The sequence below is a fragment of the Scardinius erythrophthalmus genome (genome assembly GCF_964197995.2).
Source record: "Scardinius erythrophthalmus genome assembly, chromosome: 19".
In the NCBI taxonomy this organism is placed as follows: Eukaryota; Metazoa; Chordata; class Actinopteri; order Cypriniformes; family Leuciscidae; genus Scardinius; species Scardinius erythrophthalmus.
The window spans coordinates 16,620,080-16,635,809 of record NC_138239.1 but is presented as its reverse complement, the minus strand read 5'-3'; the positions used below and the strand labels follow the sequence as shown (position 1 = coordinate 16,635,809).

The 15,730-nt window shown below is 37.5% G+C and overlaps 1 protein-coding gene across 2 annotated transcripts in view; it reads left to right on the top strand.

Annotated features, from left to right (window-relative positions):
* Nucleotides 1–15,730, top strand: part of arhgef10 (Rho guanine nucleotide exchange factor (GEF) 10) — a 50,438-nt gene that overhangs the window by 31,886 nt on the left and 2,822 nt on the right. For both annotated transcript variants that reach the window (XM_081394039.1, XM_081394038.1), the window contains 8 exons: nt 6–106; nt 441–562; nt 643–729; nt 1,214–1,425; nt 1,544–1,701; nt 4,153–4,295; nt 5,321–5,495; nt 15,550–15,672. In XM_081394039.1, the coding sequence (XP_081250165.1) occupies nt 6–106; nt 441–562; nt 643–729; nt 1,214–1,425; nt 1,544–1,701; nt 4,153–4,295; nt 5,321–5,495; nt 15,550–15,672 (1,121 nt within the window). The remainder of the gene's footprint in view (nt 1–5; nt 107–440; nt 563–642; nt 730–1,213; nt 1,426–1,543; nt 1,702–4,152; nt 4,296–5,320; nt 5,496–15,549; nt 15,673–15,730) is intronic.

The following is a 15,730-nucleotide window of genomic DNA, read 5'->3' as shown; positions in this document are numbered from 1 at the left end:
TTCAGGTACGGTAGACCCACGTTCTTCACTGCGGTCTTTAACACTTTCAGTCCATCCATCAAGCAAGCTTGGATCAGTAATCTGCAGATGGCTAAATTGGCTCTACGTACGTGTCATTTCCTGTCTCTGTATTCTGTCTTTGTCTTTTACGCTTAAAAGCCCTAAAAACTGCTTTAAAAACATCTGAAAATACATTTAAACATATCTTAATATGATGTTCCCAACATATTTTCTAAATAAACGTGTTCGTAAAATACTTAAAAAATTTTGCCATCTGGATTCATATTGTTCAGAGTGTGAATCATCGCTCAGCCGAGCCAGAACTGAAAGTTCAGTGCAGACAAATGGATTATAATACTGGCAACTGGAGGACACATATGGGAATATCATTGGTTTGTAGAATCTGAGGAATGCTTCACTAATGTAATGTTTTTGTACAGAGGAAGACAACATCCAAGGCTGGTTTTGTGCTGAAGATGATGGTAATCAAATGAGGAAGCAGAACCATCCTCTCTTACTCAGACAGATGGCTGTGGTCATGTCCAAACTACAGGAGTTCAAGGTGACATACAATGTCTACATTAGCATTATTGCTCATTATAACAAAATGGTTTAAATGAAACCAATGTGTATTTGTGTTAGGTGGAGTGTGCAGTTCACAACCCAGAGCCTCACGTGAACACTGACAGCACTGCGGATCTGCCTGTTATGGGTCATGGATGTGTGTGGGTGAGTCGGGAGACAATTTACAGTCTAAACATCAAATTCTTGTATATTAAATCAGTCCAGCTTCCTTATTAGAGTCCACTATGGAGCAAATATGTCAGTCTGGTGTGTGTATATGTTTGTTGCCAAATTGTACTTGACCTGAAAGTTTTTTTCAATTATTTTTAAAGAAGTTTTGAAGTCTGAAAGCTTCGTTAAACACTGTTCTGTGTGGGCAGTGAGAGTGCAAGGTTGCATTAAAGGCTTTTATGCTGTAGTTTTGTGTATAGAGGGTCGTAAAACATTCCCTTTTCTAAGACCGTAAGAGCCTACAGTGATGAGCTGCACTCCTTTAAATATCCCATCAATCTGAGATTTTTTTTTATTTTGCCTCTGGAAAAAGCCTCAGACTTTAGTACTCATATCAGTTTTGTTTAGCAGTTCAGCAGGAAAATGAATAGTTTTTACTGGGGTGTAGATTCTGAAATCATCTTCTCTTTCTTTTCAGGTGGCCAGCTGCACCAATCACATGGGTCAGGTCTCCATTGTGGCGTTGCAGAACTCAAATCCCAAAGTGACAGAGTGTTTTAATGTGGAGTCGCGTATTCTCTGCATGACGTTTGTGCCTCTGGATGAGCCCGTGGAAAACGGAGAGGGAAAGCCTGAGGATCGGAAAGCCAATGACACACCGACTGTGTGCTTGGGCATGGAGGAAGGCAGGTGTGTACATCATCGAAAACATCCACAAACACCATATAGATGAAGAGGAGGTGTGATGCCCCCCGTTGTCTTGTGATGCTCAGTCTATTAACCTGATAAAATTATGTTTTCTTTTTAGTATATCTGTGTATAAGAGCAGTCAACGTGCTAAGAAGGTTCGTCTGCAGCACTTCTTCTCCCCTGATAAGTCCAGCGTCACATGTCTAGTGTACAAGAGTGGGTGTCTGTATGCAGGCCTGGTCAGCGGTTCTCTGGTCGTCTTCTCCAGGGCAGATGGTAAGGAGTTTCTTTCTGCTGTGATTGCTGTATGAATCTTGATAAGGGGTATGAATGCCGAAAATTTGGTTGAATGCTTTCTTTTTTGGGGCATTAGGAAAAGTAAAAAACCCAGTATGGGTTGCTGGTGTGCTTCTTGACTAGCTTAACCAGCAAGGCTTTCTTGATCAACCAGCCAAAGCTAAGTTTAGCTGGTTAACAGCATGGCTATGCCATTAAATAACCAGAAAATAACAAACCAGCCTTCAGAATTCATGCTGATATAAGTTGGTGTCAGCGGGGAGTGCTCTGGAAAGTTCTCAAGGAAAGCGAGACGTTTAAAAATATTTTACCCCATCTCTCATTAATTCTTTCCACAGCTGTTTTTCTCTCTGGAAAGCTCATATTCCATTTCACTCTCACTCCAGTTCTCTGCTGCCAGAGACACAGATATTTAATACATATTTTTAGGTTACTGTGTAATACTCTTGGTAATGATGCTGTTGTTTTAGGATTAGCCATATAACTTACAATGAACAGTGTTTTTTTATATATAAAAAATGATTTGTATATTATTTATATATATATATATATATATATATATATATGATTTTGAGTGTGATGTAACTCTTATACAACACTATAAAACTAGAAGTTAATATTGAGTAATTTGCATTATTCATAATTCATTATTGCCCATTACTTTTGTTCTATTGTAAAAAAAAAGGAAAGTTGCTGCCTTAAACATCCAAGTTGATTGTACTTAAAAATGTAAGTCATTTCAACTTAAATTAAATTAAATTGACTTAAAAAATAGTTGAATCTTGTAAAACTGTGTGATAACTTATGTTGTCATAACTTATTTATCATACAATTTTTACTGTGGTGAAAACAGTTACAAATGAGGTTAACACTGTTGGAACACATGTATTATTACAGTATATACAGTATATTCAGCAGTCGCATTACAGTAAATTGATCAAAAGTGACGGTAAAGACATTTTCTTATAATGTTACTTTACAAGACATTTATATTTCAAATAAATGCTGTTCCTTTGAACTTTCTATTCATCAAAGAATCCTACAAATTTTTATCGGTTTCCACAAAAAATATTAAGCAACTAATTAAGCAATATTAAAACTGTTTTCAACATTGATAATAAGGAGAAATGTTTCTTGAACACCAAATCAGCATGTATAAAAACTGCTAATTTGTACAAAAACACTGCATATAAAAATAGTGTGCTTTTTAGTGTGCTCTTTAACATTCACATAATGTAATAATAACTAATGTAATGTAATACTTAATGTTTAGTAATACTCACAGGATGAGTCATTTCGGAAATGCAGTACAGTTTCAGATGAACATAGTTACACAATGATATTTTCATCCGGCAGTATGAAGGTTGATTATGAAGGTTGTGTTTTGTGTCTTTGTTTACATTTCACTAATTCAGCTGAATACAGAATGACTAGGCATTTGATCAGTAAAATATATGTCCTCATTAAAACACTTCTTTTCCTCTTACATCACTTCTCATCACAAGTGTATTTGAATCAGAGCAAGAGACAGAGCGGGAATGCTGTGTAGGCGCTGGTGTTATGTAACTCTCTTGAGGCAAACAAGCTGAATAAAGATCCACTCAAATACGCTGGAGGGTGGGATGATACAGGCAGAAACAGATGCTGGCTATCAGTGATTTGTGGAGATTATTATGGGTCAGTGTAAATGATATCAAACATGTTTAATATTACTGTTTTACTGTATTACTTTTTGATCAAATAAATGTAGGCTGTGAGAATCCTTTTTCTTTTAAAAACGCTTTTTTTAAAAAACACAAACTTTTGAATGATAGTGTCACATTGCACAGCGACTGTAGCCACTTTTCTTCCATCTGTCTTTAATAAAAATTATTTAACTTATAAATATCCTATGAGTTAATTGATTGGCATTATATTATCCATTGTATATTTACACTTCAGTCTATTGCATTAAAAGCAGCATGTGCTGCTGAATCAGCTTACTTTGGATGTCAGAATGTGTCTCAAAATAAAGAGGTTCACAGGTACCAGCTCCAAAAAAAGATGATCCAACACAATTTTTATGGAAAAGTGGTACTAGTATTTCTACTGTGAGAGGAGTTCTTTCTCCTCAATGATTGTTAGGTCTCTCTTCAGTCGTGCCTTTGTGAATTAAACAAACACTCAACACGCCTCCATTCTGCTCTCTGAATGCCGTGAGGTCATTATATTTCTGCAGGAAACCCACACACACAGTGTGGGTGAGGAACACAGGATGTAGTATCTGACCTACCCTTTGTGTGTCAAACATCACTGTAACCTTTAACCTGATTTCTTTCTCACACAAAATCTCTCACATCCAATGTTCACAAGCCCTTATCTTCTCTTTGCATTTATAAACAGTAATATCTGAGATTCAGATTGTTTTCATGTCTTTTCTCGCCCTCACAGACGGTTCCTGGGTCGAATCAGGGGCCCGTGTGCTGAAGTTGGGAGTGTTGCCGGTTAAAGCCCTGCTGGTGGTCGGTGAACACGTCTGGGCCTCATCAGGAGGGCAGATCTTCATCATCAGCACACAGACACACACTGTGGAGGTAGTACAGCACTTTACACACATTTCTGCACACCTGTTTTGATCAGCGTTTCTACTTAGACGACCAAGTATTTGTTCAGCAAACAGTGGTACAGTCCACCATAATCCCTTTCTTACTATAAAATCCAAATATCTGTAGGACTTCATTCTGTTAGGCATATTTTACTGGAAACACCAGTCAAAAAAAGTCAACATAAGAAAAAAGGTTCTGAATGGCAAAAGGCTATTATTTGCATATTTGAAGATATGTGTGGGTCTATATTTTTATGACCTAAAGCTGTGATGCTACTAACAGATATGCAATTTCTCTTATGAGAGAGAGAACTCTTTCTTTCTTCATTCACTCTCACAGTACATGGGGACAGAGAGGCCTGCTGTGATCTCAGAATATGTCTTCTCTGTCCTACACGCAGACACTGACACACTGACCTGTTATCCAGCCAACATCACTAAGCTCATTAGCCTTCAACAGCTCTGCTTACTGTCAAATGACTGGCTCAAATGGAAGAGAGTGAGGGACGAATATGTGCGAGGTGTGCTGGAAAGAAATATGAATCAGTGATGCAATTAGAAAGTGAAATTTCAGATCATCTTTAATGAGATGAAAAGCACAGATTTTGATATGCAGAAATGCATGAGCCAGATTGTTTCTCTTTTTTTCCAGTCTAATAATGTTGTGGTTCTGATGTGCTTGTGGGATTTGCATTCCACAAACCCTGTTAAATTTCCCATTGCAGTTCCCTGTTAATTTGTTTGCTCCAGCAAATACGTCAAGCTGTAGTTAGTATATGAGAATCTAAATGTCGTCCTGAAGTGGGTCAGATCAGAATCAGCTTTTCCTTCTCTGGACCTTTTTTTTGGTTACCTCATTCGTCAGATGAGTAGGTTACACAGGCAGACTTTTCCAAAAATGAAGCCAAGCAAAGTCAGGCCAGTGTTTTCCAGCCCAGTCCAGAATCTGGTGTATAAAAGTAAGTTTGAGTTTAAATGCTTATTTATAAAAACTGTGTGTATGTGTGTTGACAGCGTCAGTTTGAAGCCCATCAAGAAGAGGGAATGATCGTGTCCCATATGGTGGTGGCTGGTGTGGGGATCTGGATATCCTTTAGCAGTGGCTCCACTCTCCGACTCTTCCACACCGAAACTCTCGACCACCTGCAAGACATCAACATAACCACAGCCGTCAACAACGTACTCCCAGGTATAGTGCGATATGTCAACAGAAAAACTCACCCATAACAGATGGTGCTGTAAATATTCACCTATACATATTCCAAGTGTAACGGAGGCCAGCTAGTAAGAGTTGTGTGTAAACCTCACTCCCCTGGCCTTGAGGCTCACTATCAACTGAGGCTAGTGGCTGATGTCTTTTAGCATCCTTGTCAGCGCACCCGCTTCCCATGCTAGAAACGCCGGTTCAAATCCTGCTCGGTGTGATGCGAGTAGAACCAGAGGGGTAACTTAGGTGCCGTGACCCAGATGGGAGTGAGGTTTAGGGGGGTGAGTGTAATGGAGGCCAGTTAGTAAAGGTTGCGCGGGCAAACCTCCTTCCCCTGGCCTCAAGAGGCGCACTAGCGACTAACACTAGAATCTGTGGTCTTTAGTGTCCTTGTTAGCACGGCCGTCTCCCATGCCGGAAACCTTGGTTTAAATCCCAGGTGGTGCTAGTAGAACAGGAGGGGTTACACAAGGTCTTAAAGAGATGATGAAAAATGATTCTGTCATCATTTACACACCCTCATGTTGTTTCAAACCCATAAGACTTTTGTTCATCTCCAGAACTCAAATGAAGATACAGTATTTTTAAAGAAATCTGAGAGATTTCTGTCTTTCCATTTGAAGGTCTTTCACCCAAAACTCACACCTCAAAATATTCATAAAAACGGCACAGCAGTTTTTAAGTAACTTAAATTCCTTCATCATACATCATGATCGTGTCTCTTCAGAAGACTTGGAATAAGCCACTTGATTCACGATTAATCGCAATGAAACCCCATGCGATTTGGCAAAGGCTGCGATTATTTTATGCGCAGCTTAGTGCAGTGCGGCTGATCGGTAGTAAATGCTGCTCCATCTGAAGAGCAGAGGGCGCTCTCACGCAAACACACCAAATATTCCCCGCTGCAGAAGTATGATAACGCACGTCATTCCAGGAAAGCCCTATCGCTGTAGCTGAATAAACAGAAGATTGAAACTCTTTGATTAAACATGACTAATAAACACACGACTGCCTTATTCTGTGTAAGAAGACACATCATCTCACAGAAGGATGCCCAACTGACGTTATGAAGTGAGTTTGGAGTAAAGCATGTTATTAAATGTTGTCTGTTGTTGGACAAGAGGTTCATAAATGCTTCTCATGTTTGGAGAGATGTTTGACAGATTTTGCTTTTTCAAATGCACGTTATAAGTGACTCAAACTCACAGTGGTTTTAGATGGAGCAGCGTTTACAGAGCCATGCATTAATGACAAGCTGCGCATAAAAAATAATCGCAGCCTTTGCATTTTCATAATCGCGATAAGCCAAATCGGTTTAAGTGCGATTTCATGTAAATTGCAATTAATCGTGCAGCCCTAATTCATAAGTATTTATTATATTTTCTCTCTATATGAACATTTTAAAGCATCAGACTTTTGGGTAATCAGACTTTCAATGGAGGGACAGAAATGTCTTCATTTGTGTTCCGAAGATGAACTAAAGTCTTATGGGTTTGGAACAGCATGAGGTGAGTAAATGATGACAATTTTCATTTTTGGGTGAACTATCCCTTTAGGGATGACCAGTAGAAGTGATAATTCAACGCTTAACTTCTTGTTTCCTCAACTGGAAATACAAATTATATCAGTTTAAAATGATTGCCTTCTACACTATGATTCACAAAGATTAGCCCTCAGACTCAGAGGCAGCTCCCTGTCATTTGTAGTCCCCAGACAGAGGCAGATTACAGGTGTCTCTGCTGATTTACAGCTCTGTGTTTACATCATAACATGACATCATGAGTGGGTGTGTTTCTTTCCCATGTGATTTTCTTTCATGTGGAGGTCAATTACAGCATCTCCTCTAGAATCACAGAACATTGAGTAACCTCTTGTATAACATTTTAAAACCAGATTTTGTTCGTTCTCTTACTCCAATGAGGTCATGTTGGTCTGATTTTGTTTTCCCTACAATAACAATGTTATAAAAAGTGTTTTTTGCCCTTCTACAAAAAGCATGTAGATTTTCACACCTTATTTGCAGTTAGGCTTTTTAGGGGAAATCAGAGGTGGACTTTCCTTAGTGTGGCAGTATTTCACATTTCTACTCGTTGTGTTGTTTGGATCTCTTCCAGCATTTGGTTTTGTTTCATTTTCATTAGTAGTTCTGAATGGGCCGTTTGTGTAGCTCAACACAAGTCAACGTGTTCAGGAAGCCATTCAAAGAGCAGTACACTGAGAAGACCTCAGCATTGCTTTTTTTTTCTCTGTCTTTCTGGTTTTTATGGTAGCTTCGTAATAGCTTTAATGCTTGTATGCATGTGTGTGTCGTTATGTTTGACTGTTCAGATCTCAGTGATTTAAAAAGTCCACATCGGGCTTTAATAATCCTCACCAAATATTCCCAAAATAACCCCCAGTGTCAGTCGCATGTCAGTCAGGCAGCAGGCACGGTGGCCACTTTAACACCAGCTGGGTTTAGGACTGAAGCTGTAATCTGTAATCTGTAATCTCTGTTGAAATGTCTTCTCTTGAGTGATTGGTAAAATGCAGTCAAAGAGAACTTAGTCTTGCATAGTCAGACGTTTGATTAAACAGCATTAGTTTTGGTCACTTATATCATTTTCATGTACCATTTAGGGGGCAGGTTCATCTGAAATATTTAACACAATAGTAGAAAATGGAAATGGCACACTGGAGTGATATTGTGTTTTTTCTGGCACATGTGCACTGTAACATCATCTGACTTTATCATCTTTTAGAATTGAGAAATTTAGAATTGAGAGATGTAGAGGTGTGTTTTAACATGACAGCTTATCTGGTAATTGAATCAGAAGCATTAAATGTATAGATGGGGTTTGAATCACTCAGTGCACGTGCTCTGTTAAGAAGAGAGCTGTTTCTTTATTCTCCAGAGCTGAATAAAGGAGCTTTATTTAAATCTCCATAGTGACTGGAGAGTCCAGGCACTCTCTGACTGTGTGTTGGGGGTTCCTCACTGAACATGTTGTATCTTGTTTTCTCTTTATGTCTAATGTATGTATAATGTTTTAGACCTGGAAATTGATTGAATCATTATTCGTAACTGTTACTTTGGGGAATTTAAATAAATGACGGCAAACTCTTCAGGCTCTCTGAAAGCAGTCTGTTATTTTTATGCAAATTGATTGGTCAGCAGGGTAGTTGACTGAACTTTAATCATTAATGTCTTTAGTGCTGTGAGTTCATCCAAAAAAGGGAACGTTGTTCAAAATAACTTCTAATACATTTCAATACAGAACAATGCGGAAACTTGCCGTTGTCAACAAAAATCACGCTTTAAGGGCTTCCTGCAGTTTTCCACCAAAATAACTGATAAAAAATTAAGAAATTAAGACTTACAGCTGTACTGTAAAATAAAAATATTATATTATTTTTCTTAAATACTTGATTTTTTTGTTGTTGTTATTTTACAAGGAAACACAATAGTAATAGTTCTTATTTTGTTTAATATTTTTATTTAGTAGTAATAATAATTAATATGCTTTCAAATCAATTAATCTTGATTAATCGCATCTAACATAAATGTTTTTGTTTATATAGTGTGTGTGTGTGTGTGTGTGTGTATTATATAAACAAAAACTTTTATGTAGAGCCCGACCGATAAAGGATTTTTATATATTAAAAAAAAAAAATCCAGAAACGCGTAACAAAACATCAACAGATTTCCCTAACATTAGTTATTTGTCGTTATTTAAGAGTCCTCAGCCTTACTAAAATAATATGATAATGCAGTTTAAAAATAAACTTGTTTGTTTTATTGTCACAACAGAACAGAATATATTAAAGTTCTGATAAATATAATGTATAAAAATACAAACTTAAGAATATGAAACTTAAAGTCCTTTGAACAAAAAAAGTAAACTATTATTATTAATATTGACTAATAATTCAATTATGTAATAATTGTGTGTGTGTGTGTGTGTTGGGGGGGGTGAAGAACTGATAAGATTATAAATGTGTACCTTGAAATGCAATGTAAGTCGCTTTTGATAAAAGCGTCTGCCAAATGTCAATGTTATAAGCTACCTTATAATTACAATGTCAACTTGCTTATCCCTTTACCTGCACTCTTTTAATTCTATCCATCTATTCCATCAAGCTACAACAAACCATTTTCAATCATCATTTGCTGCCTGCCTTCTAAAATCTTCACTAAATACATTATGTGACTCGTTAATGCTGCGGCTAAACGAAGTCAGCAACGCACACTTTCACACACGTGTAAAAGAAAAGCTAACTTTTATGCACAGGCTATGTTTGATACTTTTTCTCTATGTCTAAATGTTCACTCCTCGCGTGCCTAACTTACATTTTACAATGCAGAGACTGGAACTACAGATATGCTAGTTATAAATACAGTAATCATTACTTTATAATAAGTTCGTTGTGATTTCCAAGCTCATTGATGTTAGCGATCTTCCTTGTATAGTGCCCTCTGGTGGACAAACTATGCAGCGCCAACACTCATAACATGGTTGAAGGGTGTTTCGTCCGCTTTTATTTTATTTTTTAAATATTCATTTATCGGCCATTATAAATGCCGATACCGATAGTTTGGAAAATGCCTAATATCGGCCGATAATATCGGCCCGCCGATATATCGGTCGGGCTCTACTTTTATGACGCAATTAATCGCGATAAATCGATATTACAGCACTAATAATAATGATCCCCACTCCTTATCGTATGTTCAGCAGGAAGTTAGGAACATTGCAAAAGGCCTCTTTTAGATGTCATGCTCCTGTATAGCTGTAGAACAATGTTTTTCTTATCCACTATTTGATACATCAGGGATTTGTTTAGAACGGTTCGTGCTAATAATATTCATCCTGACCTTCATTAGAAGAGGAAACTGCTTTATCAGCTCTTTCACAGTGTTTTGTTTGGATTGGGAGGATTTTTTCCCCTAAGATCAAGTGTTTGAAGGAAAATGTGGTTGGGTCGAGGAGAGTTCAGCAGTCCCTCACCATGAACTCATGCAGCAGTTTGCCACACAGGAAACTGTCTTCATGGAGACATCAGCCACAAGAAGGACTTCCTGTGTGAGAGAAAAAGGGTGTGTCTCTGTAGAAACCACAACTGTAGTTTCCTGAAACTGATTCACTGCAACTTGCAGCAGTGCATTAAAGTCATGTATTTTAACATGTTCATTCAAGTGATAATTAGGACCCTTAATATTTTAGTTTAATAGGTTAATAGTTTTCATATAACTACTTAATAGTTCAATAAAATAGTCCATAAAGGTTATTTGAGCCATTTCTTTTAGCATTTAGTATCATTAATGTGAATTCACACTTCCTGATTCTTATCATTAACACTCTGGACAAGATGAGTCTTGCTGAAGTTTCCTTCGATCTGATTGGTCAGATTTCTGTGATCTGTTGGCATATTTCCTTGCCTATTGTTGTTACAATGAAAACTTCCTAGATTTGGTGACTAACAGTTAATGGCTTTGAAAGGCTCATTTAAACACCTGGGCGGATCTGAACCTGCCAGATTACTGTAAATCCCTGCAGAAATATGTTATTCGAAGTGCCTACAAACTATCCATCAAGCTTTATTTGGTTATTTTTAAAATCATTTTATTCAAGGTATACACAAAAAAGCATTGATTACTATCAGGATTGCTCTATAATGACATATGGCATCATTGAATACATCAGACTGGGTTTTGAATGGAAAAATCTGACTAAACTCAAGCAACTTTTTTGAATGGTACTGGTTGAGTATCTAAAATACAGGATATTGTCTTTTAAATTCCAGCACCAGAATCCTTCAGCTTGGTTGTGCTGAGTGTGTCGGATCATGCCCGGCTATTCCTTAAGCTCAGGGGCTTATTTGTCAGGGCAGGATTTCGCTCATGAAAGGCTCTGCTGGTTGTCTCCTGTGCCGTGTTGTGTCTTTACTTGTTTCTGAGGTTTTCTTTGGGATTTTAGGGTATCTTCTATCATTCTGTTGGCAGTTTAGTGGCTCATCAGTGGAATGAGGTGAAGTTTGAATCGCCTTAAAAGAAACATCTATTGCTGCTGAGTGAAACTGACACTATAGTTAAGTCATTCAGTCTCAACACTCAAACTAAAAAATACCTTGCTGTTAAACATTTATTTCCTTCACGTGTGTATTACAAAAGGAGAGAAATTTGCTGTATCATGTTTCTGTAGTTTCACTTCAGTACAGCTGAATACAGTCATTTTGCATGGCTAGCAGTTAACTCAGACAGAGGGAACCTAAAAACCCTTTTTAGTTCGATTTGTGTTCAGTAAAGCAAGAGCAGATTTTAGGATGAGGGCTTTGTTGCATAATTCCTTTGTGTTGTGTCCTGACCTTGTAGAGATGGAGACGGTCACACGTCGCCTTGGCTGTATTATGCTGTCTTATGTAACATTTGCTGAAATGGCTAGCAGACGTGGTCGTGATCCCTTCGTCTGGTAATGGATATAACCGTACGACTGGTAAAAGATTTGTTGTTTGCCTATTATATTAGGAATGTAGCAAAGCTCTTTGTGTCAATTTATCATCCTAATCTTAGTCTGAGATGCAGAACAGTCATCCTCTATTAAGCGTGGATTGAAAATCTTGAAATGCATATTGTGACATTCGTGAAAATTAATGAGACTGATATCAGTGTGTGTGTGTTTGTGTGTGAGGGTACAGACAGTGGTCTTTGTCTCCGATGGCTTTGTCTCTTCTGACCTAAATACTCACTCATGTGTGCAGTAATGGCACAAACAAAGCAGCCACCACAAAAACAGCTGCATTGACTCTTGGGGTTCAAAGAGATCTTCGTTATCACATAAATTGTGTATGGATGATGTGTTTCATTTTTTAATTGAAAGGATTTTGGTTTAGAAACTCTTTTAGCCCCTTTAGTGGTTAAAGGGTTAGTTCACCCAAAAATGAAAATTATGTCAATAATGACTCACCCTTATGTCGTTCCAAGCCCGTAAGACCTCCGTTCATCTTCGGAACACAGTTTAAGATATTTTAGATTTAGTCCGAGAGCTTTCTGTTCCTCCATTGAAAGTCAATGGACGGCATACTGTCCATGTCCAGAAAGGCAATAAAGACATCATCAAAGTAGTCCATGTGACATCAGTGGCTCAATCTTAAGTTTATAAAGCGACGAGAATACTTTTTGTGTGCAAAAAGTAAACAAAAATAACGACTTTATTCCACTATTCATTTCCTTCTCTGTGGGCCTCGAGCTATTGCACGTAGTGTTTTTGCGCAGTGCGTCTATGTTGTACGTCACACGTAGGCTCACTATTGGCCGACGCTGGTCATGTGTGATGCGTGTGACGTACAACACAGACGCGCTACGCAAAAACACTACGTGAACTCACTCGAGGCCCAGAAAGAAGGAAATGAATAGTGGAATAAAGTTGTTATTTTTGTTTACTTTTTGCACACAAAAAGTATTCTCGTCACTTGATAAACTTAAGATTGAGCCACTGATGTCACATGGACTACTTTGATGATGTCTTTATTGCCTATCTGGACATGGACAGTATGCCGTCCATTGACTTTCAATGGAGGAACAGAAAGCTCTTGGACTAAATCTAAAATATCTTAAACTGTGTTCCGAAGATGAATGGAGGTCTTACGGGCTTGGAACGACATGAGGGTGAGTCATTAATGACATAATTTTCATTTTTGGGTGAACTAACCCTTTAATGCGTGGACAGATTATTTTGTTTTTCTCCCAGTGTCAGAAAAAAATTCACAATTTCAGATTGTCTGCCATCCTGTTAGATTATTAACATCCTGCTTATTAAATTCTGCCATGTTGCTACTGGTTATTATGATTTCATTTGTTTAAATGTTATTTTAAAAAATAGGTTACAGGGAGTCTTTTTTTCATGTTGTTTATTAGATCTACCCCCATAATTGATAATTGACAAATCATTTTTGATTGTTCTTGACATGATTTATAGTGGTGTGTCAGTGTTTTGATGGTGATACAAAGACATCAGCTAAAACCAGCAGACGATTAACTGATCACAACAGCCTGAGTTAGATTAAACATTAAGACAACTACAGTCATTTATATTACAATAACACAATCTTCTAAATGATCATCATTGTTATAATAACAATAATAATGACACTTCTTATTAACATTATCATGATTTTTTTATTATTATTATTATTATATTGAGGTTGAATAGGATGAGACCTTATCCAGTTCAATTCCATGTACATGTCTTTCTTGTCCCTCTTCAGAAGGTCAGACTGCAGATACACACGCAGCCCGTAGATAAATCTATTCTTGGATGTTGGAGATGTGGAGCTACACCACAGCAGCCAGTTGAGAAGAATGCTCCGCAGGCTCATTTTATAAACAAAAAGGACCCTCTTTTTTGTAATTTGCAATTAGTTAAAGGGATAGTGCACCCAAAAATGAAAATCACTTACTCACTTATTGTTCCAGACCTGTATGAATTTCTTTCTTCTGTTGAACACAAAATAAGATATTTTGAAGAATGTTGGTAAACAGATAGTTGATGGTGGCCATTGACTTCCAGAGAAGGAAAAAATAAATTATATGGAAGTCAGTGGCTACCAACATTCTTTAAAATATCGTCTTTTGTGTTCAACAAAAGAAAGAAACTCATACAGGTTTGGAACAACATGAAGGTGAGTAAATGATGGCAGAATTTTCATTTTTGGGTGAACTATCCCTTTAAGCACTCTCAAATAAAACTGGTTGATTTTATGCATATTGGCATAGTCTATTAAGCTAATTAGGTCTTTCTCCATCAGCCATTAGGTGGACTGAACAGTTGTTGACAAGGTGGCCCTTGAAAAGTTTATTTGTGACAGATTTGGCCTGCTAATATTCAGGACATGCAGTAAAAAAATATATTTTTAAAAACTTCAAAACTGTGCAGAGTAATGTTTTTGCAAACTCATTCATTCCTCAATTGTTTAGTAACAGCACCTATTAGAGCAGTTTCCATGACTAATGTAATGATCTGCGATGCTCAGAAATATGAGCCAACCCTTTCCAAACGAGTCAGTGAGCACTGGAACAGCTGAATAGGACATTGTTCTCTGACTTTTCAATCCTGCAGTCTGGTTCTGTCCAGTCAGGTGTTTGGAGGATGGTTAACCCACAGATCAGTGTGAGAGTATAGTCAGGGTCAAGTTATATGTTGTTCCTTTTTGCCTGCAGTTGTGTTTGCTCATGTGTAATAAGTGAACTTATCTGTATCTGATGCCATTCATTCTTTGCAAGCACATTATATTTCTGTCTAGTGTATAAAATCCCTTTATCGCTTAATTGTCCCTCATAACTTCATGAATTCAACCGGTCCCAAAGGTTATATTAAATATTATATTTCCATCCATCCAACCAACTTTGGAACTATTTAATTAATAAAAAATTACAGATTTGCTTTTATGGTATTTATTTAGATATTTTTCTCAGCGTCAATTTATTTCATGTTCTTTACCGATAATGGGTCAGAAATGGCTGAAAGACATTAATAGAGTTAAACATTGAATTGCTTTTGGCTAATCACCAAATTATTTTGAAATAGATTTAATATCATTCACCAGATTGTGACTGGACTGGACTTCAGTAGCTATTTTATGGAAAATAGAACTTTTGATCATTTTTATTTCATTGAAATTATTCCAGTTTATGTACATGTTCATTGTGTTTGACAGATTTAGAGTTGTTTGTTTAACCAATTATCTAAGCATTTGTCATTCTTCTCTTTCTAATGAGACCTTTCTCTCATTTCTAAGAGCATAGTGTCAGGTTTCCTCGGAAACCAACTGCTGTTCAGCATCATCCCCATAGTAACCTACCCACACATGCTGTCGTGTTCCTACCCACACAGCCTAGCATGTGTGGATGATGTTATTATTCCACTGAGTGAATATTTCACCAAGTACCTCTAGTCATGAATGCTTGCCACAAGTGTTTAGTAGTATGCACTTTCTCTGATTTAGGTAGCAGTGCAAGTCATAAAATAATTCTTTATCACATGTGTGTTTCCACCTTCAGGACAGCATAGAGTCTCTGTGAGCAGTCTGTTAGTCAGTCACGGTCTGCTGTTAGTGGGGACAAATCTCGGGGTTACAGTGGCCCTGTCTGTGCCCAGACTACAGGGCATCCCAAAAGTTACAGGTGGGTTTAATTCATTCTGCCATTTGTAGGACTTAAAGGGATAGTTCACCCTAAAATG